Consider the following 24,628-nt stretch of genomic DNA (forward strand, 5'->3'; position numbering starts at 1 on the left):
GAACTGTCAATACATCGATGACGATATTGGAAAATGCCGTCCACATTAAATTAATAAGACCGTCTTTCTGGTTATATGACCTGGCAATCTACTTAATTGGGATCAAATGATGTTTGCACTCTCACTGTAGCCACCGCCTTATGTAAGCAACAATTAATAAGAAGTGCCTACGTAAGGACGGAAGAGTTTACAAGCGTCGTCATAGTGCTATGATGGCGGCAGGCGCGTAACCAACCGAACACTATAATAGGTAATAGGTATGGTTACATATTATTATTAAAATTAGGTCTAGAAGGACTGGGATCAAATTAGGACACTTTTCAAATAAGGGTAAAATACCCTATTAAAGTATTAATAATTGTATACATATTCGGTGCGGCCCACGTTTATAGAAATTATACTTTTTAGACCGTTTTAAAAACGAGGTAGGCAAGTAAAATATATTATTAAAAAAAACCGGAAACTGAACCGTTGGAACTCATTTTAATTATTATTAAATTTCTATTTATTAAGTAGGTTTGTAATTATAACAAATCAAGACGAATTTTCAGCTTTGCCGCCAATTTTTTTTTTAATTATCTGTGCTGACAGGCAAACGCATTTATGGCTATATAGCCACGTAAACGCAATTTGTAGGTACTAAGCAAAGAGACTATGGTATGCCAACTCAGACTAAGAATCAAGGAGACTTGGCATTAAAATAATAATACATACCTTGTTAGAGCAAGCTACACTAGCGGCACGCTATGATGGCCGGTTTGACACATTACAATAGTGATGTGGAATGTCAATTTATTCTCGAACAAAAAACAATTAAGTTTTGTTTTTGTACCTGATTAAATAGGTTTAATAAAACAAAAATGTATATGTTTATTTAATTTATTTGAACGAACTGAATATTTGAACGAAAATGAATATACATACTTTATATGCACACAAGAAACATATGAATACAAAAGATACCGAAAAAGGTGCCACAAAAGGCCATAATTAATCAGATTCGTCCATACTACTATTTTCACTGTCGTCACTGCTATCATCACATACATTAATAATTATATGTTCGTTTTCTATAATATTATCTATTTTCACATCTCTTTCATAATCTTCCCTTATTAATTTAACAGTTCTATTCACAACCTTTTCCCAGTCTCCTTTAGTCACATGTTCACAAGCTTCTTCTAATAATTTTAGCATTTTTTTTGTGGTAAATGGGGGTTCTGTATTGTGTCTTGCAGCATATCCCTTAATTTGAGCCCACACCAACTCAATCGCATTATACTCACAATGGTAAGGCGGTAACCGTATAACTCTGTGCCCATGTTCTAATGCTATTTCGTCAATGACGTATCGGATCTTGGTTGGTTTGTTTTCTTTTAAAAGACGTACTAATTCCGCTTTTAACATATTCATGTTTGCATCTACGCCATTTTTACGAAGCCATGCGACGATATCAGCTTTCTTTTGGGATTGGGCAGGTGGCTTGTCAATTTGCATCGAGTGGTATGGGGCGTTGTCCATAATTATAATAGATGGTTCAGGGAGGCTACACAACATTGAGGTAAACCATTCAGTAAACTTTTCTCCATTCATGTCTTCATGATAGTCTCCAGTGGTTTTTGACGCAAAAGCCATGAGAGAACCTTCGACAAACCCGTTGATGGTTCCGGCGTGACAAATTATAAGTCGCGATCCTTTTCCTACAGGAACTTTGGAAGTAGATGCTGCTGTGTCATCGTTCCAAGAACGGCCTACAGTATGGTTAGCATTAAGCCATGTTTCATCCAAGAACACAACATTTTGCCAATTTTTGATTTCTTTCACTTGCCGTAAAAAAGTATACCTTGCCATCGCTATATCAAATCTTTCCATCAATATTTTGCGTTTGTTACATTTTTTGTATCGAAATCCAATGGTCTTCAAAATCTTCGTTAAAGAACTTTCCCCACCGAAGAATAATCCAGCTTCCTTCAGTGAATGCACCAACTTTTTTCTTGTTGGATACTCCTTCTGTAAATAGTAGCCGTAAACATGTCTTCGGATAGCATCGGCATCAAAGCTATCGATGCCTACGACTGGTTTTGCTCGTTTTCTCTTTTTTGGTGTGTGAAGTTTATTTTCTTCTGTGCCAGTCTCGCCATATTTTTTTTTAGTTATCCGTCTAACAGTTCGTTGTCCAATATTAAGCGCATCAGCTACGCGTTCAACCACTGACGTTATAGGTAAAATTGGCCCTCCATTTTGAGCTTCACGATCGAAATAGTTACGAAGGCGTATTAGGAACTCACGTGTCTGACTATTTAGAACAGTTCTCTGCGTACGTTCGGTCATATCGACGAAATCCACAACAAAGGGCTTGAACAGAGTCCAAATTAACGAGCAAGGGTCAACAGTAATGCAGTATCAATATTTGAAATCCAAAGCCAGGTCAAAACTATATCACAATCGCATTGCACTGACAGTTTATACTTTTCGAAGCAACGTCAATTCGAAACTGCTTTGTTTTGCATTGAGCATTGACGCGAGTTTGCCGGAGGTAGTAGTTGTGCTAGCCAGCGATCCTATGTGACGATCGTATTAGATTCCATTTTTAAAAATTTATTGATATTTTTTTGCGATTTCAGAGGTTTGTCCACATAGTGAAAATTGTTCATATTCACAAGTACATTCACCCCTTAAATGGTGCAAACTGATTTTTCTACACTTGTATACATTTAAGAAATCAATTTAATAAATAAATTTTGAGTCCTAAACCTAAAACTACATTCGATAAAATTTATGAATCTCTGCACATCACTATCGTCAATAAAGTAATACAATTATTTCCTTCAAAGTCGTTATCAATTAATACGGAACTTCATGAGCGGACAAACGTCAAACCGGCCATCATAGCGTGCCGCTAGTTTAGGTGTACCTATAGAAAAGCTCTGAAGAGTGATAAAGACAAAAACACAGTTTTTTGTCTTTGTCATAGTTTACCTTTTTTTGTTGGGCACGTTATCGTTTGTGCCCAACAAACATCTGTGATAGTAATTGATTGCGAATATTACGAGTTTTTATTTAGTTTTCTGTTTTAAATTTAGTTGAAGGTGTATAGAAGCCATTTATGGTGCATTACTGTGTAAAAGTTGGAGCAAACGCAAATTATGAAACATAACCTTTCATACGTAAGTATGATTTCTTTTGTTGTTTTGTCCCTTTCGGGTATACGCGTCTGACAAGTCTCCTTGTTTCTTAGTCTGAGTATGCCAAGAATGACAAAAGAGATCCGATCAAAGAGTATTTAATAACCCCCGCACGCCGCCGTTTCATACAACATTGCAGGAGCGTTGTAATGTTCCAAATTCAAAAAACGCTCCTGCAATGGATTTCATTTTCTTTGTCCGAAAATTCGATACTTCGCGTGTTCTTTTAAGTTTGAGAAAAAAAGGAGAAAAATTATTTATCTTTCCTTTTCTATTGTAAGTTCTTCACGTTCTCCAGAAATCTTTGGAATCTTTGGAAGTTCTAAATACATTAAATTTTTTTAAAAATAAAATGAAAACCAACTTTAATAACCAAAAACATTAAAAAGTAGAAAATAATTTCATTTATTACCCAATTGTAAATCTATAGTAATATTTTTTGGAGCCGGTGCCAATTAGCCGCACGATCTACTCTTCATATTATTATTGTTTTGTGACTCCACATTGACACCTCATTGGCACCGACCCCAAAAAGTATTATTATTGAGATCTTTACCAAAACAAAATGAGACGATCTCTGAAGTGTGTCCTACAAAACAAAAAAAGGAATCATCAAAATCGGTTCACAAATTGATGGAGTAATCGCGTAAGAAACATACAAAAAAAAACATAGTCGAATTGAGAACCTCGTAGAGAAGGCTCAAAAAGACTAGAATCCAGAGCCATGTTCCAAGCAAGCAAGCAAGTTAAAAAAACCTCCGTAGAGAAAACAAAATAAAATTGGCGCGAACTGCGAAAATTTTTCTTGATTAAATTATAAAATAATTAGAGACTTGAAACTAATTTATTTTGCACTAAAACATTTAAAAAAAATCAAAAATCTTTAAAATGAATTCTTCAAACGAAATACAAATCGGCACTATTATGTTACAATGTAGTTTGGAAGAAGTACAGCACTCATTCGTTAACCATGTAATTATTACGTTGAGCATAAATATTATTTAGTCAATGATTTTATTCAGTTAAATTACTACTTAATTGTAACATGTCAACTGAGATACGTAAGGTTTTTTTTCACTATAGCATTTGTTGGCGTCAGCATTAGACGATGACACCAGGCGACAACTTGAAAAAACCCGAGAAGCATTGCGCGAAGCTTTTGCTGTTAATGCTGAAGTAAAAGCGCAAAAAGAGGAGCATGGTTAGTAAAATTTTATAATAAGTAATTATACTTATTCATTTTTGAATCGAAAACTTCTTTCAATGCGTTTGGGATAGACTACTGAAATTAAAGGCCGATGTACATTATTGTCTGTGTGTATATCTGCCGCGGACTGTATGCTAAGTTGCGTTCACAAGCCTTCATATCTGTTCAGTACACTGATGAGGCATTCCGAACCAGTGGTAGATGCATCCGACTATTCGTAAGTACTTGTAAAAGTTTATACGAATAAAAAAGATTTTCATTTCATTTCATTTGATGTCGAAGCCACCCACCCCTTTGTTCTGTGGTTCAGTGTAGCGTGTAGTCAGAAAGACAAAAATTTATAAATTATTTTGGGGTCTCTAACGTACATACCTACTTACGATAATTATACCAACCTCCACCGATTAAAATTTTCAAAATATATATAACGTGCGTAGGTATAGAAATCGGATTCGGATTCGGATCGGGTTCGATCGGAATTCGGAACCCTCGTAGCTTTAGTTTTAAGTACGTAATTAATTATCACCACTAAATAAGTATATCATCTTACAAATTAACAAATTTTGACTATCAGTAAGCGTAACATGTTACCTATTCTGAACTGAATAAGTAATTTAACTTTGACTTTTGACTTAGATTTGCTTCCCCGCTTCTACTACAGAGCACATGAGTCCTAGAATATGGAACGCCCTTCCGCCCGGCTTCCGTTTTCCCCGCTAGTTGCCTAGTACCTTCACAAGAACAGTGAATAGACAGGCATACCTTCTAGGCAGACGTCCACCTCCACCTTTAAAGGCTGCTTCATCTCCTGTTTGGTGTGATCGCAGTCAAGTACAAGCCGTATTTATATTTAGGTAGTTTTAAGAAATCTGTTGAAAATAAGGTCCTCAATTCGGCGCAAAGGTTTCTAATTTCAATGGAAAATAATGAAGTAGGTATAGTACGCGACAGGTTGAGATGGCCATCGGGGTATGAGGTGGGGGACGCTCCGCACACCTGCACGGCACCCGTGCTCGCCGGCACCGGGTTAGCGCGGGGGCTGTGCGGTTGCGCGGGGCATTCCCTCCCCAATGGCCATTTCGACCTGTCGCGTACTCTTTACTATTTTTTTTTAATTAGCTCGTCTAACAGTTAGCCTTAAGGAGTGTCAGCGTGAATGTAGGGACATCGAAGAAATGGCGAAGACTATAGGCGAGGAAAATGAAGAACTCGAAAGGTTAAATCAAGAGGAACAAATGTCTGAGGATCTAGAAACGTATGATTAGATTTTCTTTTCTCCTATTGCAAGGAAATTCCTTAATTTTTTAACCGGTCAATTGCGAGTTGGATTCGCACACGAAGGATTCCGTACAATCGTAGGTACAAGAAAATAAAAATTCAAAAACGGCGGCCGTTTTTGAATTTTTATTATTAATTGTTATAGCGGCGATACAAATAAATACACATTCTGTGAAAGTTTCAACTCTCTGCCTATTACGGTTAACAATTAATACAGCCCGCTGACAGGACAGGCAGACGGCGGAGGGACGGACGTACGGATAGACGGATGAACAGCGGCGGCTTATTAATAGGGTCCCATTGGCACCCTTTGGGTACGGAACCCTAAAAAAGAACGTCAATCGACTTATGTTGTATGCACGCCAGCAATTTCCAACACGACAATTTAATAAAAACCGGCCAAGTGTGAGTCAGACTCGCGAACCGAGGGTATTACAGTCGTAGTTTTTCGACACTTTGAACGATAAATTAAAGACTATTATGCATATAAATAAATAAAAATCTGTTTTAGAACGTAAAAGCCCTTTCATAATATAATACCCCACTTGGTATAAGCATATAACTTTGAAAATTTAAAATAGTAGGTACCTACTAATATTTGTTCATGAACACTTTTTTTCTGTGATGTAACTACAAATTCACGGTTTTGGGATTTATTCCTTTACGTGTGCTATAAGACCTACCTTCTTACCAAATTTCATGATTCTAGATCTACCTGAAGTACCTACTCAATAGGTTTTCTTGACAGACACGACGCGACGGACAGACGGACAGACAGACCCAGACCTCAAAAGGAAAAAAGGGTTCCTTTTTTCCTTTTGAGATACGGAACCCTAATAAACGAACAAGTTGTGGCATGATTATTATTCGAGGGTTTTGTCTGAAGAAATAAGCACAGTTGAGACACACAAGGAGTTGCCAATGTGCTCAGCTGTATTCAAGATTTTTTGTTGGTGATGTGATACCAGTAGGTATCATAGTACTTCCTATGTACTACCTACTTATTTTAATATTTTCAGAACTAAACTTAAGGAGAAAATGGAAGAGATTATCGAAAAATTTCGCCAATCCGCTGATTTTTACGTAAGTCTAAAAACCAACTTTTATTAGGTTTGAATGCAGCAAAGCAGCTGCCACAGTGCCTCGCGATAGCAGCGCGTCTGTAACGCTGCAATCTACAGGTACGGTATATATAAATACCTACATATAGTAGGTACGTGATATGACGGAATGACAATCGGGGAGAGAACGCCCCGCACATCCGCTCAGCCCCCGCACTAACTCGGTGCGGGTAAACGCGGGTGAAGTGCGGGTGTGCGGGGCGTCGAATATCTTTCACAGTTTAACTAATACACAAATATCAAAGATTTACATAGACGACATGATGGGATTTGAATGTGTGATTTTTGAAATAATGATCGACATGGATCCAAGTAAAAGGCTCCTGGACCTGAACACGTTGATTCAACTTTGTTTATAAACAAAAGTACCGTGCAAAAGTATTAGTCACAACTTACTTTTATCACGTGTAGGTATGTCTTAAAATGAAATTAAAATAACATAATTGTGTTATTTCTATATAGGACCAAGAAAAAATGATACGGGCAACAGAAAAAGCGCGTAAAGTAATGTCAGATTTATTGGCCGAAAAGAAGAGCCTAGAAGAGGAACTCGCCCAACTTAATAATATCCTTGATAACATGAAGTCAGAAATTCCTGAAAACATTTTGGAGATTGTGTAATGTATCACATGTTTTTTTTAAAGACCGTATTTTGAGAATCTGCCTAGTAAGTTAATCATGTAAGCTATTTACGTGATTAAAACTTACGGGATAAGGCAATATTAATTAATTTTCTATGCCTATATGGATGTAATTATTAAAATTCATTCTAAGCCAACTATTTCCGTTTCAGGGGTAAAACAGAATTAGAGAAGAAATTACAAGATTTGCAGAAATTACATGCAGAATTATGTAATGAAAAAAAATAACTTGATTACCTACCTATTTTAATAACATTAAAATAATTAATAATTTTAAATAATTCATGATTAAATTAATTCAAAAATGTTCCTTCATAATTAGTAACTTAATTTGAAACTTCGTAATTTCAGATTCTTTATAATAAGTAAACAATTGTTTCTTCAATAAAAAAAATAACAAAGAAAATTTCATGTATTTAGAACCCATGACATACCATTACTGGCCATAACATGGATGGCTTACCTACCTACCAAAACTAATAATTATTTGTGCTAGGCGATCAGTAAAATAACATCGCATTAGAGTAGGTTAGAAGAGTTCTACAAATTGTGATGTACCTACCTACCTACTTAGCCACAAGTTCACGGTTTTCGGATTTTTCCTAACCTACCTACCTGCCGAATGTCATGACTGATGATTCTAGTTTAATGGGAAGTAGGTACCTACCATTGACGACGGACCCACTTTGATATTATATTCTGTGGTATCTACCCTAGAGGTTTTGATTCCCTTTTCTTGACAGACAGACAACGAAGTGATCCTATAAAGGTTGGTTTTTTCCTTTTGAGGTATGAATGGAACCCTAAAAACCAAACGGGAGCACGGATCGGCGCAAGGAAATATCGTGAGAAAACCTGCATAGGTATCTTAGAGTTCTCTATAATGTACTCAAAGTTGCTTCTCATACTGATAGGAGCCCAGCAGTGCTCAGTATCAGTAGTACCACCGATGGGTTGATAATGATGTAGGGAATGTGATATATTATTATCAGACAAATGGACGTTTTATGAAAATTCATTACCAAATTGAGATGGAATAAGTAGGTAGGTACCTATAATATATGACTGTGAAACTCAACTTAACCTATAAATGGTACATTAAGAAAATTATCGTGCGTACAGAATGAGATCTCATTCGCCATTTAAACTTTATGTGTCAACTGTCATGTCAAAAGTACGATTTGACTATGCTTTAAAAAGTGAATCGTACTTTTGACATGACAATTGACACGGCATAGAGTAAAAATGGATTTTTACGGACTATACTGACCATATACTGACTATGACTACCTATACCGACTAGGTACCTGATTGAATACGCCTCGAACTGAAGAATAGGTTTCGCCCTTCACGTACGGTGGTAGAGTGGCCGTGGAACTGATGCTCCGGAGGAAGCTCTGTAGCGCCTCATACTCTTCCTGGCTCTTGGCTTCTTTGCTCATCGTCTGGGGCTTGCGGCCCTCAGCCAGCATGACCTCGTGCGCGCCATCACTGTGGAAGAATATTAAATCTATACTAATATCATAAAGAGGTAAAGTTTGTAAGTTTGTTTGTAAGGGGTAATCTCTTTAACTACTGAACCAATATTGAAAATTCTTTCACCAGTAGAAAGTTACATTATTCCTGCGAAACGAAAATTGCGCTAGTATAGGTACACTATCTACACTTATATTATAAGGAGGAAAGATTGGTATCTTTGTATGTTTGTAACGAATAAACTCAAAAACCACTGAACTGATTTCAAAAATTCTTTCACCATTAGAATGCTACATTATCCTTGAGGGCTGTAGGCTATATTTATCACTATACTCTGATTTTTAATTCGGTGGAATTCTGACGTTGTCATTTTTATACATCAGGGGAGTTATATAATCACAGAATATATAATAGTACTAACGTACCCTAGGTGTAACAAAATAAGCCATGTCTTTCTCATAAAATCTCAAACCGATTATAATTAATGTGACTGCAATATAGTGAACCGGCAACAAAGGCAAACGGAAACGTTTTTTATGTTCTTAGATTTTATCTATTGTACCTAAGTAAATAATGATGATCTATCATCATTCTCAATCATATAAGTATCGTCTTGCAATTTTCTGCATGGTTTATTATTACTATAAATTGCTTGCAATCAAATAAATTGGTTGTGCAAAAAGAGTGTCATTATGGTACCTATTTACGTATGCCTTATTCGTATTCGTAGACAAACGAAGGCGACTATAAATTATTATGCTACGTTTACACGCTTGGCAAGTCTCGACAAGTGTGTCGCGCCAAGAGCTTGTTCCTACAGGAAAACGGAAAAACAAATAAACAACATTAGAAATAATATTTCCCATACAAGTACATATTAATATTTTTGCCGTAAAAATATGATTTGTCCATCCTTGATCCTACCTCCTCCTTCCACCACAGCGGGCACCATTGCGCCCAGGTCATGTTTACCAACTCTCTCTACCTACAGTCTACACATTGTGTAGGTAGAGAGAGAGTACACATATACGGTCCATCTTATCATTAAATGAGCTGAATAGTTTGCCAAAAATTAAAAGTGTTTGGTGCCAAGTTTATAAATAAAAAAAACCGTCAAGTGCGGGTTGGAACACGCATATACAATGTTAGTTTTTACGGAACCTGAAGCTTCGGTATTTTATGTGCCATATACCTATGTATACCTACTGTAATTAAACAACAGATACTAAAACAAACGAACATTTTTTGAGTTTATTGCGATGTTCTAGCTCGGAAAATAAATACGACGAGTTCGATGAGTTCTGGATACCTATACAGCAATAAGCAAGACTTTGTCCACGCCGCGCCGGCTTAGAATATATTTACTGAATTGATTTACTTACCTGTTTTTCATGATAAAAACTAACGTAGGTAGAAAGGTAATTATTTTATAAAATATACCTATATAGGTAATCCAATGACTTGAGATAATCACAGGTACCTACCTAATCATAATGTGAGGCGAGTGATTTAGATTGCAGGTAAGACAGATAGTCTAGATGTAGCTCTAGCTACATTTCCGGCATGTTGCGAATAAAAATAAACCGTTTTCCTTGACTTTGACAGGGCCTAGATCAAAAATTCGATTAGATACGTAGGTACGTCATGAAACTGGCAGTACAAATTGGACGGATCCCAACCAAATGGCCCTACACTTGACCTAACTAAAATATTGGAACGCATACGTAGGTACTTAACTTACACATAAATATTGGTCAATTGCAAGGATTTCAATTTCCAAACTTTTATACATCGTAGGAGTACCTACGTAATTTGTACTACAAGGCATCTTCTTACCACATCTGTGGGGATATTTGTTTCTGAGACGGCGCGACGTAGGTATAAGGAACAATTAGAAAACACAATTGTTTTCAGGAGGTTTTCAGACGTCTGTTCTCTTTGTGTGTTCCGTCGACTTTATATTTACAATTTAACCACCTACTTATAAGTACATTGGGCGGCGTTCTCAAAAGTATTTAAACTGATAGGTACTATCTATAATAACTCTTAAGAGTTCTTTGAACTGTTTCTGTTCAAATAACTCCTGAGAAGAGTTCTTTGAACTATTTCTGTTCTAATAAGTCTTGAGAAGAGATACTTATCAGTTTCAATAATTATTGAGAACACTCCCCATAAGTACATTAGGTGCTTATAGAGTCAACCGAACACACATAGAGAATCTAGACGTCTGGTCATGTTCTAAGGACTCAGCGCGGACTAAGCTGTCAAAGGGATCGGCCGCGGCATTACTAAATGCGGCCCCCGTTCTCTGGTATCATCATCATGATCAACCCATCGCCGGCTCACTACAGAGCACGGGTCTCCTCTCAGAGTCAGAAGGGTCTTTGACCATAGTCTACCACGCTGGCCATGTGCAGGTTGGCAGACTTCACACACCTTTAAGAACATTATGGATGACTCTCAGGTATGCAGGTTTCCTCACGATGCTTTCCTTCAGCGTTAAAGCAAGTGATATTTAATAACTTAAAACGCACATAACTCCAACTACTTATTAGATGTGCGTGCCCGTGATCTAACCCCGGACGGAAAAATGCGAAAATATGTGTGTGTCCGTCTGTCTGTTTGTCTATCTGTCTGCTAGCTTTTCACGGCCTAACAGTTTTACCGATTTTGATGAAATTTGGTACAGAGTTAGCTTACATCCCGGGAAAGAACATAGGTTACTTTTTATCCTGGAAAATTAAAGTGTTCCCACGGGATTGAAAAAAAACTAAATCCACGCGGACGAAGTCGCGGGCATCATCTAGTACAATATAAAATACAACCTACCAAGACACTAAAAATAAACTCATCATCATAATGATCACCGGCTCCCATCAGAATACGGATCTCCTCTCAGTATGAGAAGGATTTTGGCCATAGTCTACCACGGTGGCCAAGTGCGGAATTAACATAAGAATATCTTTTAACTGTAAGTATAATATCTTTTAACTGGAATCTAGATAGGTAATAATATAATGAAAATCCTTTGATCTTTTATCGTTTTGTATTTTATGTCTTTTTTCTTGTACCTTTATTTTGTATTTAAATTTATTATTAATCATCTAGGTAGTGTAAAAATGTTATAAAAATATTATTGATTTTTACTCTAATATTATTTTTACTAAGCAAAAGCAAACCGACCCTACGTATAGTTCATTGACAACGCTTTATTGTTTTATACAGTAAGTAGGTATAGGAATGTATCTACACTTAAAACAGCATGTACGTAATAATTAGTCTTGTATAAAAATGAGTCTGATTCCGTTGTACACAATCTCTAAACTAAACTAAAATGGCACGTCTAAATCTATTGCTATCCCTTTCATAATGTTGTTTGCGGAAAAGGATAGCACTAAATTTAGACCTGTTAATTTAGTTTAGTTTAGAGATTGTGTACAAGAAAATCGGCCCCAGTGTTTAGGTATAAGGACTTAGGATCAGTAGTTAGCTTACATACGTACCTACCTCTGGATTTTAATAATTCTTAGTCTTCGGCGATAGTATAATGCATATCCGAATAACAGAACCACCATTTTATAAATCACAAATAAGTGAAAAATATAATTCTACGTCCTTTTCCTGGACACATTGAGCGAGAATGAATTCTTATCAAAATAACCCTTCACCCCGATTTCCTTGATACTACATTGTATTTATACGTAGGTATATTGATTGGTAAATCAAGTAAATAAATAGATTATCACTACCCATATCATAAATGCAAAAGCATGGTTGTTGTTTGTTAGTTTATTGGTTTACTAGCTTATGCTCGCGACTTCGTCCGCGTGGACTAGGTACACAAATTTCAAACCCCTATTTCTAAATCATAATATAAAAATAAATATAATTTTCAAAAATCCTTTCTTAGCGGATGCCTACGTACGTTATATAATAGCTTTCTGCGTGCCAAATTTCAGCCCGATCCGTCCAGTCAGTCACCTATTCCTTTCATACCTATATTTAGATGATAAGATAAGATTAGTTTGTTGGTTAGTCCTTCAATTACGTCGTAACGGAGCAACGGATTGACGTGATATTTTGCAGGGGTAGGTATAGTTGAAGACCGAGAGAGTAAAGAAAGAAAGAGTTGGAGAGTGACATAGGCTACTTTTTATCCCGGACAATCAAAGAGTTCTCACGGGATTTCAATGACTGATTTCAGATAGTTTTGAAATATCAAAAAAAAGGTATTCTTGAGAAACACGACGGACAGACAGTCGGCCAGACAGACAACAAGTGAAGGATCACTTGTTGTCTGTCTGGCCGACTATCCGTCCTTACCGTGTCCGTCCGTGTGTTACCTCAAAAGGAAGGTTACCTTTTTTCCTTTTGAGGTACGGAATCCTTAAAAGAGCGTTATCTGTTGTAGTGAATGAACAGAGAGTTTCAGTGAATGAACGAATTTTATGTAGTGTATGAACACGCGATTTCTATTTAATAAACTATTACCTACCTATGTAAGATAAAATCGATGATTGTGTTTCGCCGGTTCCTAAAGAGCGTATTTTGAAAACTTCGTTGACTGTTCGTTATTCTTGGTACGACTCTATTATTTACCTAATAATAGAGTCTTTACCGTATTGCGAGTTTGAGTGACCGGGTTGTTAGTTCGTTGACCTAATTGAAATGTCGATGCCAGCTGGCGATTGTTTAGCAATGAACTTAAGATTAGGTACCTACCTATCTAAATAGTGCTGAACTTTTAGTTCAAAACAGTTTTACACAAGTACAAAATTATTTAGTACACAATTATTTTTAAAGACTGAACAAAAAACTACCTACCAGCTAGGTATTATGTGAGTAATCGTCGCGGTGCGACGTCATAATCGCGAGCATTTAGTAACATTTCGCTAATTACCTACCGACCTATATTTTACCTACCAATATTATTAAGGTCGCATCGATTTCATCTGTTTTGATTTGTACTTAGTTATTATCTAGTTTAGTTTAGTTTTATAAGAGGAATGTGCAACATCCATACAAACTCAACAGAGTTTTAGGATGTCAAGCGTTTATTATTTGGCTAAATAAAGAATTAAAAAATAAAAATGGAAAAGGGTCACGAATCACGATCCTCGACCCTCGAGCAATAAGGAATTCATACGATGACGATTTACTTATGGCTTGACCAGACTTGACCCATCTGAGCTAGGTATAAATATTTCGATTTACGCAATAAATAATTCACGACATGCTGTTTTTGGGTGTAGGTACCTATAGATTTACATACCGACCTAGAATATGCCTACCTCCGGATAAAACCAAAAATGAATACAACTACTGCTCGTTAACAAAAGTTGTACAATAGCATTATTTATATGTATAGGTACCTCGTAACTATTATGTATTGAGCCCGCACCCACAATTCAACTCTGGGCGACACGCGACAGCTGCTATTGTCAAATTACATTGTGTATTTTTGGCGAGGTGGTCAGATAACTACTTACCAAGCTATTCAGTTATTTATTTGATCGATAACAACCAAGTGCTGTTAGCTCTACGGCCTGAACGGAAAACACAAATGAGTTAAAAAGTGATAAGCGATATTGTGAGAATTGCACTGTGAGATTGTGATTATAAAAAGAATACTCGACTGATCCGGCTCTTCTGAACCCGAATTTTTCTCGCACAAGCAAAGCGTGAACAAATGCTCACTAAATTCAGAAACTAGCCCTTGGCCTGCCCCCACCCTGGCCTTAGTCCGCCATTTACACAGAGTGACGCTGCATTTAATTTTTCAGGGCCCCCAATTATGCCGGGGCCCTCGTGACTTTAGCTGCCTACGCGGATAGCTTTGCGCCACGTTTGCAATTGTTTCATATTATGTTTATTTGCGAGTTTTATGTCGATATCACGATGCCATTAAACATGACTTGGTGCCTTACCAGCTATGCTATAATTATTTGAAGACCAACGGTTGATAAAATATTTTCTTATACATCTACATTTAGTTGTATAGTTCTTAAATATGATCAGTATGTTTTTGCAAGACACAATCTAAGTAGGTAGGTAGCTGCGGTAACAAACATAAAAAAATATATTATGTAAAGCTCATGGATGCCACGTGCCACGTGGCACGTTGGTCTTTGGCGTAATTAAGACCGAACAATGAACATGGTGCCATGATGGTGTCACATTTTAGGAGGTAGGTACTTAACTAGCAATCCATAAATTAGATATTATCATTTCAATTGCTAGTTGCTGTAGGTACCTGGTACTATAATACCTACCTACAGCTACCTTACCTGCTTAGCAAACTATAGGTATTATTCTGTTTGTGTTACAAATTACAAATATGTACATATTTTTCATTAAAAAATTACAATAAATTAATAGAACAACACGTAAACGGGTATACAAATGGGTAGGTAGGTATGTAATAGGTATTAAATTAAGTATGAACATAAATTCTTACATACGGCAATCTAATCAATTTAAGTTTATTTAATAGAATTTATTTATTTATTTATTTTATATTAATTTAAGTATTATAATATTCATCATCGAATTAAAAAACAATCATCATCTAATCAATTAGGTAGGTACTATTCGAACTTCTAAGTCCTATTTATAGCTATTTATTCTAAGCAGTCTACGCTTGCTTAAAAGTTAAATTATTTTGTCAGGGCCCGCTTTTTAGGGTTCCGTACCCAAATCACTCTGCTATCTGTACCTATGTCTGTCTGTCTGTATGTCTGTCCGCGTGTCACAGGTCTCTAACTCTCTAATAAAGGTAATGATTTACAAACCTAGAGTCTTACATTACTGTTTATTCACCAAAAAAATCTTCTTTTCTTGTTTGGTGGCTTTTTGTAGTGCCAGACTAGCACAATGCACTTCGCCAATGTCAAGTAGCTTGAGGGAGGCGCATAGGAGATTGGCCGGTAAAAATGTGCCAAGTTTCTGAGTCAAATTTCTGAGAAAAAAAATTAAAAAGTATTATTTGTTGTAGGTAGGTATCTACTTCAAATGACGCGACGCGACGTACGGAAACCTCCGTGTGCGAGTCTGACTCGTACTTGACCGATTTTTTTACAAAGCATTTTCTTAGCTATTGTGGGAGACGACGCTTCAAACGCCATTAGCTTTTTCAGTAGGTAGATAGGTAGGTAGGTTGAGGTATCTACCTACTGCAAAAAAAATTAGGCATTGCATACGGTGCGTGCAAGTTGTGCAACCCGTGTGAAATATGCGAACACTAAGATATTTAATACATTCTTGGAATATACATACAGCAAGATAAACACCTCTTATGTTTAGATTTATTCCAGTATCAGCAGATACGGGTAGGTAGTTGATATCCGCATGTCAAGTTGAGACAGCCTATTCTACAAGGCCTACGCATTTCTCACGGAGTTCTCAAAAATGTTCTCTCAAAGTTGTGTGAAGTCTGCCAATGCGTAGGTACTTGGTCAGCGTGGTAGACTATGGCCAAAACCCTTCTCACTCTGAGAGGAGACCCGTTCTCTGTAGTGAGCCGGCGATGGGTTGATCATGAGGATGATTACCTACATAGGTAGTACAAACAGAGTTAGATAGTAGGTACATATACCTACATAGCTTAGTTAATAGTTTTTTGTGGTTCTTTCCCACTCGGTGTAGGTATTATAGTTTATGCAGTTTTTCAATACAATTTCAATATTTATGAGATCATAAATAAAGATGAATTCAGCTACGTCTAGCTGAACATGAAATTGTTAAGACTTGATTATCTCTGTTATGCCTATTTGCATATTAATTGCCAGTTTTATGTCCAACGCGTTACCTCATGAATTTTTTTTCCAGACGAATAAGTAGGTATATAATGTATGTGAAAAAGTTAGATATGCTTGTTGGAGGAGTATTTACTTACCTACCTGTAGTTTTTCCCACGACTTTTATTCCAAATTAAGTTTATTCTAAACTAGCTGATGCCCGCTTTTTGCCCGTTTTTAAAAATCCCGTAGAAACTCTTTGATTTTCCGGGATAAAAAGTAGTCTATATGTCACTCTCCATGTAAGAAATCACGTCGATCCGTGGCTCCGTTGCGACGTGATTAAAGGACCAACCAACCAACAGACAAACACAGTTTCGTATTTATATTATTATGGGTTATTCTATTATTCTTCTGTTCCTACTTCCCAAAGACTCCCATAAATTATGTAGGTAGGTATCTAATCATATCGTACCACTAGATCAAAAGATCAAAAACTATTTCAACTCAGTAACAGAATAAAAAATCAGTTTTTTGTTTCTGAAAAAAGTGTTTTTTTTGAGTTGTTACAGTTTTTATAAAGGGGTGCGATATACGGAAAGATGCCCACAACGTTATTTTACACCAAGAAACTCTGCACTATTTTCTATTATCTAAGAACGGGTCACGACCATCAGGTAGGTATGAGAAACAATTTTTGGGTTTTTCTTTCACGGTTTGTTGCGATGTCTAGCTCGGAAATTATTTTTAACCGGCTTCCAAAAACGAGGTGGTCCTCAATTCGGCCCGGTTTTTTTTTGTATGTATGAATACAAAATATGATGTTCATAATTAGGTAGGTATGTACCGATACCCTTAAAGAGCGAGGCACGACTTGCACTTGGGCGGTTTTTCAAATATATGTATTAGGTACCTACCGACCAATTTATGTGAATAGTGCACCACAGACCACAGTGTTGTGCCACAGTTTTGTTATGAGAATTTCATTAATATAATGGAGGACTCCATGGAACTACCTATTTCATTTTATGATCCTGACCGTAATGATGTCGATACATGAACGGCATATGCGTGGGTAGACTGTAATATTGGAAAGAAGCTGGCATACCTATGTATGGAATATGGATACCTACTCATATGGCTCTATATTGGTCCATTTTTCTGGCATGCAGATAGCTAATATGACATAGACATCCGCTAAGAAAGGATTTTTCAAAATTCAACCCTTAAGGGGGTAAAATAGGGGTTTGAAATTTGTGCAGTCTACGCGGACGAGGTCGCGGCAATAGTGCCAACGGTCATAATAATATGTAGTTAAATCGCGAAATAAGCCTAACCTTTAAATTATATATTTTCGGAATCTACAAAATAAGACCACCGCCACCACCTTTCATTTGATACCAAACTCGATCCATTTACGTGCATTTACCTTGCATTTAGGTAGGTACTTATCTCAAGTTTATTTTTGCTGTCGTAATTTTGCTGTCATATCCGCCATATTGCATTATTCACGCCAAAGCAAACACCACCTCATTTATTAAAATCAAATAGGTACCTACTTAAGTAATTTGCACTGAAATGGACTTATACAAGTACCTAGGTAAACAGACGTACGCTGAAAGCGATATGCCACACAAAATTTGAAAAACTATAACCGAATTCCACGTGGATGAACTAGCTATAGCTTGCATCCCGGAGATGTACACAGGCTATTTTTGTCTCAGAAATTCAAAGAGTTCCCACGGGATTTTTATAAAAAAATCCACATGAATTTGATTTCATACTTATGATTCGACGATGCATGCACGAGAGTGGCACTCGCATCAACTTAGCCTATCTGAAGTCTGAACAGATAGGCTTTTTAGAGTTCCGCATCCGAAGGGTATTTAACCAGCCCGTCCGTCTGTCCGTCAGCGGGCTGTATCTTGTGAGCCGTAATAGGTAGAGAGTTGAAATTTTCACAGAACGTGTTTACGTTGGTCCGTTGCTCCGCTGTGGATTGAAGGACAAACCAACAAACAAATATACTTTCGCCTTTATACAGGGTGTAACCAGAACGCTAGCAAAAACGAAGACAGTTAATAGTACTGAAGATTACTGATATGCACTTTAGCATTTACAATATTAGTTTGGATTGAAAAGGGCATTAAACAGGGTAATTCTTTATCCCGAAAATTATTTACACGCGAGCGAGAAGTATTTAAGAAAGTGGCTGCAGGGTGTATGGAAAGGGGTGCTGATATGATATGACGACGTCATCCTCCTTTCACCATGGGCGGCGGAACTGAAACATTTATCTTGGCAGGCCTTCAGGTTGGACTAAAGGCCTTTGTGCACTCATCCGTATTCGGTTCGTATCCGTGATTCTTCAAAGTGGCCGTCATTACAAATACGTACACATTCGATTCGTATTTTCACGGAATCCATGATTTCAGGGACGAGTGCACAAGCGGCTTATGAGTTATGAGTTATGACAAAATAGCACAAAGAGGATAAAAGTGAGAGGTGGTATAGAATTGAATAGGTATGTATTAATATTATGTCCAGGATTCAGGAATATTTTTACCTCACCTCAAGGTTTGCCCAAGATCTATGGAATGATATTTCGAAAATCTAGATAGAAATTCCGCTTTGCGTTCCAAAACGCGAATAGCGGACGCGGTTTTAGATGATTTTCTTAAATGGGACTGCGGTCATTGGAATAAGTACCTCTGTGATATGCGGGCAAAATCTGCTTCTTTCTGGACTCCCAAACAGCGTAACGTGCCAAGGCGACGATGGTTGGGCGTGATGAAAACATTTAGATGGCCCGAAGGCACAGAATACCTACTATAAATCGGAGGGAGGCGTTGACATAGTTGTGAACGACAGTAGGTACAGGCTAAATTAGATTGGATTCGACAATAATATTATTTTACAGTAAAGTTTTCTAATTCATATGAGTAGGTAGTTATAATATTATCTTAATTCAATTAGGTAAGTAAGTAATACAAAATTACATCCAAATTGTCAGAGCCCAAAGACATAATATGTACCTATATTAGAACCATTTACGGTATGAATGACTTGTTATACCTAATTGTATTTTAAATAAATTCAGTACAAACTTAACAGTTAAACTTTTAAGTAAGTAGGTAGAGTTCAAAGATAATTTTAAAAATATAGGTAGAGAACTAGAGAAAGTGAAAGTCTAAGAGTAAGAGTACTATGAATAATATTTAAACGGTTGTTACTATGTCTTTATACTTTTTACAAAACATTGTAACCACCTTAAATAATAAACTGATATTAGGTAATTTTGTTTTTTTTTAATAAAATATGTAAATAACTTACTGTAAGCTCTTGTCCCTCATTTTGCTGCAGTATTCAAACTAGATCGTAATCTAAATAAAATGTGCTAACAGTGCTAATTAAAGTTGTAAAATATCACTCAAAACTGGTAAAGAAGTCTCTTACAATAACGTTTGGTCTATTTTATCACCCCGGGACGTCAAAACATAGTGACGTTTTTATAGCGAGGCGATCGATAGGAAACGTTCGGCAATAGCGTCTAGCGGTCGCACCGCTTCACGACTGCGGCGCGGACCAACGGATTGCTGAAAAAGAATGAGTGTGAAGCTATGGGTGTAGGAATTCCAGACGTGGGATCGGGTTTTTCGGGACATTAAATTACACAATATTTCGAATCGCAATATGTACCTAACTGTTTATCGAAATTAGGAATTTCCCAATATGTTATACTTAGGTATAACCGTTTTATAGTGATAATAATTACTTTTTAGTGTTCCGTACCTCAAAAGGAAAAACTGAACCCTTATAGGATCACCCTAGGCTAGGACCCTTATAAAGCTGTGGTGCCTAGTGGTTAGGAAGTCCGCCTTCCAATCGGAGGTCGAGGGTTCGATCCCGGGCACGCACCTCTCGCTTTTCGGAGTTATGTGCGTTTTTAAGTAATTAAAATATCACTTGCTTTAACAGCGAAGGAAAACATCGTGAGGAAACCTGTATGCCTGAGAGTTCTCCATAATGTTCTCAAAGGTGTGTGAAGTCTGCCAATCCGCACTAGGCCAGCGTGGTAGACTATGGCCAAAACCCTTTTCACTCTGAGAGGAGACCTGTCTGTAGTGAGCCGGTGATGGATTGATCATGATGATTGATCTGTCTGTATGTCAATAAACCTAGAGGGTACTTCCCGTTGACCTAGAATCATGAAATTCGGCAGGTAGGTAGGTCTATATAGCACACTTAACTTCTTAAGGGGAAAAATCCGAAAACCGTGAATTTGTGGTTACATCCTGAAAAAATAAAATAAAATGACGTGTTCATGAGCAAATATTAGTATTTTCAACTTTCAGAGTAAGATTAATATACCAAGTGGGGTATCATATGAAAGGACACCTGCACATTCTAAAACAGATTTTTATTTACTTTTATGCATAATAGTGTTTGATTTATCGTACAAAATGTCGAAAAATAGGACCGTGGTAAGGGACCCTCGGTGCGCGAGTCTGACTCGTACTTGGCTGGTTTTTTATTGATAATATTTATTTATTTTACTAATTACTAGCTAACGCAAGCTACTCGTTTTTGTTTAATTTATTGTGTATTAAGGGCACGAAGTATTTTACAAAGCTTCTCGCAAATCCCAACAATAACTGTACAATGTTCCATTGCAAATGGGTGATTGGTATAGAAAGTAGAAACGTATAAGGGACCAACAAACAAAACATTCATAATATATACGTACATTGAAGGAAAATACAACAATAATTGTTCATTCAATAAAACAAACATACACACTTCAATCCGAGCATTGAAACAAAAGACAAGAATGCAATACCTATCGGTCAAATAGGTAGTCCGTACGTTTACAGATACTTAGTACGAGTAGGTGCACTCCGCGACAGGTCGAGATAGCAATCGGGGTATGAGAGATGGAGGGACGCCCCGCACACCCGCACTCGCCCGCATCGGTTTTGCGCGGGGGCTATGCGGGTGTACGGGGCATTCCCTCCCTGATTACCATCTCGAGCTGTCGCTTAATTGTGATGAATGAATCATGTCTAGTACGCAAACAAGTCGAGACTCCAGATGGCAATCGGGGTGGGGACATCCCGCACAGCCCCCGCGCCAACCTAGCGTGGGATAGCGCGGGTGATGTGTGGATGTGCAGGTCGTCCCCTCGCCTCATACCCCGATTGCCATCTCGACCTGCCTGTCGCGTACCATTAGGTAAGTATTTCTAGTAAGTCTATTACAATAAATCTCAGCCTTAAACTTTTAAATGTATGTCGGCTTTGTAGTTTTATGACGTGCAAAGACCTTCAACCTGAGTGCTAAAGCAATTTTATGGACGATATTACCTAGAGAGAACTACGAGGGAAATATTTCTGTATAGTACCTACCAAATATTACCTAATGAGAACGAAATAAAGCGATGATAGCCTAGTCAGTGAAGGCATCGGCCTCCAAGTCAGGGGTCCGAGGTTCGATCCCGGCCTCTAATTTTTCGGAGATATACTGCGTTTTAAGAAATTAAATATCACACATCAAAGTTTTGAAAACATGGAAGTGAGGAAATATTGCAGTGAGGAAACCTGGATGCTTGAGAGTTCTCCATAATGTTTTCAAAGGTTAGTGAAGTCTGTCAATCCGCACTTGGCCAGCGTAGTGCAATGTGGCCAAAACCCTTCTCATTGACAGGAGACAATGGGCTGATGATAATGACAACGCGTGCATAACGCGATATATACGCGTACATTATGATATTTTTCCTTTTGAATCTATAGTAAACATAGGCCATCGCCACGTCGAAAGTCTACATTATAAGGTCCGATGATACATACCTTCGAACTATCAACTATATGGAGTACAATGAAGCCGAGTCTGTTTTGATAACCAGGACCCTCTTTCCCACTGGGCACTATGGGCACGTGCCCAGGGCCCACGATCGATAGGAGCCCACTAGTCCCTGCCAGATCACCAAACTATAACCAACCGACCGATAATTTATTACCAAAAATCTAGAACGTGACTTATCTACTTTCTTTGCCTATTCTAAGAAAATAGTACCTGGTCTACTCTGTCAAGATCATAGGGGCCCCGTTATTCTAATGTGCCCAGGGCCTCCAATAGGATAAAGATGGCTCTGTTGATAACAACTTGATCTTACCTTAGCAATGAAAATAAAACACGGGCTTAAAGGACTTGCAGTAGGTACCCCCAGTACGCCCTGGCCTGGACTTACCGCGGCTAAGCAAACGAAAATATAGCTTAAGTAGTTTGAGTTGTTATAAAAAACCGCATTCAAATCGTCAAGCCAGATGCGAGATAATCGCGAGATAAATGTGAAAGCGTGTTTGTTTGTTGGTTTGTCCTTCAATCACGTCGCAACGGAGCAGCGGATCGACGTGATTTTTCGTATGTGTACAGTGAAAGACCCGGAGAGTGACGTAGGCTACTTCTATCCCGGAAAATCAAGACTTCCCACAGGATTTCTAAAAACATAAATCCACGCGGATGAAGTCGCGGGCATCTGCTAGTTTATGCATAAATGTCAAATAGAGAAACTCCTTATTTTTAGAATTTTTGAAGTCGATTAAAATTACGCTGCGGATGAGTGTCCGTTCACACAGACCGGCTCGGACCGGAGAGCAGATTTTGATAGCGATTAAAATAGAGTGTTGGTTAGTTGAATTAAGGTTTATTTTTACATATCAGCTCTTTTGTTATTGAGAATGCCGGAGAGCAAACCTTACGCGGTTAAAAAATAAAAGGAGCCGACCGGCTACGTATGATTTCTGATGATCGCGCCCTTCCGCTCTCGCGCAGCCGAACAGCTCCGTTTGCGTACTCTTTCAGTACAGTGCTCTTCCAGCCGGTCTATGTGAAACAAAACCTGGTCGCTCCGGCCAGTTCCATCCGTACGCGCGCCGGAGGTCTGTGTGAAAAGAAGAGCACCGTCCGATTCTGTCCGAGCCGGTCTATGTGAACGGACAAGTTGTCTTGACATAGTGCCGCTGCAATCTACACACGGACGAATTCAGCGACAGTCCTGAAAAATTGTGAGCATTGTCACCGTACACGTGACGAATGTTTCGTGTAAAGTTGCCTCGTCGCCTTGAACTGTCCCATTCGTGAGATTGCATATTCGATGGACACGGCGTAAATTATAAGGTCACGATGATGTTGATAAAGCTGTTATTACGTGATCCGATTAAGTATGTTGGTTAAACAGTTAAAACTTATCACTAGGTAGGTACCCCTTTGTACGAAGAATATAGTATGTAACTTTATTCACTTACTAGCTTATGCCCGCGACTTTGCCCGTGTGGACTGCACAAACAAACTCCTGTTTTACCCCTTCAGGGTTTGAATTTAAAAAAATCCTTTCTTAGCGGATGTCTATTGATGGGATAGCAATAGCTATCTCATGCAAAATTTCAGCCCGATCCGTCCAGTAGTTCGAGCTGTACGTTGATAGATCAGTCAGTCAGTAAGTCAGTCAGCTTTTCTTTTTATATCTACAGACCATACTGTTACCTACATTGCTAGAATATAAGTAGGGACATTTTATAAAGAACGTCTTACTTAGGGAGGGTTCTTACTTTTTGAAATGTGTTTTTATTTTCACTAAGTAGGTAATATACCTACGCCGTTATAGGTAATATTCTAATATACGCCATCAGCTCATCATTTTCCTAAATGTTATTACTCATTGTAAGTTAACTGTTGCTATTATAAAAATATTTCAGTCGGAAATGGAGAGGACTCTTACCTTTATAATATAAAAAAATACCAAACATAAGTTAACATATTTTTATTTAAAGTAAGCTTACTTCATCATATAGACTTTTTGAAACTTCCAGACTATAGTTCGGTTCTCACTGTAGATATGCCACTGGCTCTGAAAGTAGAGCCAAGAAGCCGGCGAGGAACTTAGCACCTTAGCACGAACTAAGTACCTACGGCATCCCCCCCCCCC

The 24,628-nt window shown here is 37.7% G+C and overlaps 2 protein-coding genes across 5 annotated transcripts in view; one reads left to right on the forward strand and one right to left on the reverse strand.

Moving 5' to 3' along the window:
• Positions 1-20,229, reverse strand: part of pippin — a 29,584-nt gene extending 9,355 nt beyond the window's left edge. The window contains exons 1-2 of one of the 3 annotated variants that reach the window (XM_034976237.2): positions 19,978-20,229; positions 8,740-8,923 (exon numbers count right to left, since the gene is read on the reverse strand). In XM_034976237.2, the coding sequence (XP_034832128.1) occupies positions 8,740-8,923; positions 19,978-19,997 (204 nt within the window). In that variant the 5' untranslated portion in view covers positions 19,998-20,229. Of the gene's footprint in view, positions 1-8,739; positions 8,924-12,411; positions 12,546-19,977 lie in introns of those variants that run through there. The other 2 variants (XM_069503282.1, XM_069503283.1) reach the window with 2 other exon arrangements.
• On the forward strand, positions 2,996-7,819 carry LOC138403307 (spermatogenesis-associated protein 1). Of its 2 annotated transcripts, XR_011237591.1 has the most exons (5): positions 2,996-3,167; positions 4,269-4,386; positions 6,690-6,753; positions 7,254-7,408; positions 7,585-7,819. XR_011237591.1 is itself a non-coding variant. In XM_069503322.1 (4 exons), the coding sequence occupies exons 1-4, from the start codon at positions 5,568-5,570 to the stop codon at positions 7,658-7,660; spliced, it is 375 nt and encodes a 124-aa protein (XP_069359423.1). In that variant the 5' UTR covers positions 5,557-5,567; the 3' UTR covers positions 7,661-7,819. The 2 variants fall into 2 exon arrangements, 1 of the variants encoding a protein (XP_069359423.1); XM_069503322.1 differs by lacking the exons at positions 2,996-3,167; positions 4,269-4,386 and adding an exon at positions 5,557-5,647.
• Positions 20,230-24,628: the final 4,399 nt, after the last annotated feature.

Source organism: Maniola hyperantus, chromosome 15 (assembly GCF_902806685.2).
Source record: "Maniola hyperantus chromosome 15, iAphHyp1.2, whole genome shotgun sequence".
Classification (NCBI taxonomy): domain Eukaryota; kingdom Metazoa; phylum Arthropoda; class Insecta; order Lepidoptera; family Nymphalidae; genus Maniola; species Maniola hyperantus.

Coding starts and splice junctions, on each gene's coding strand:
- LOC138403307 (XM_069503322.1), top strand. CDS start 5,568: ATGGCGAAGACTATAGGCGAGGAAAATGAAGAACTCGAAAGGTTAAAT. Junction 6,754..7,253: donor GCCAATCCGCTGATTTTTAC/GTAAGTCTAAAA, acceptor ATTTCTATATAG/GACCAAGAAAAAATGATACG. Junction 7,409..7,584: donor GAAAACATTTTGGAGATTGT/GTAATGTATCAC, acceptor TTTCCGTTTCAG/GGGTAAAACAGAATTAGAGA.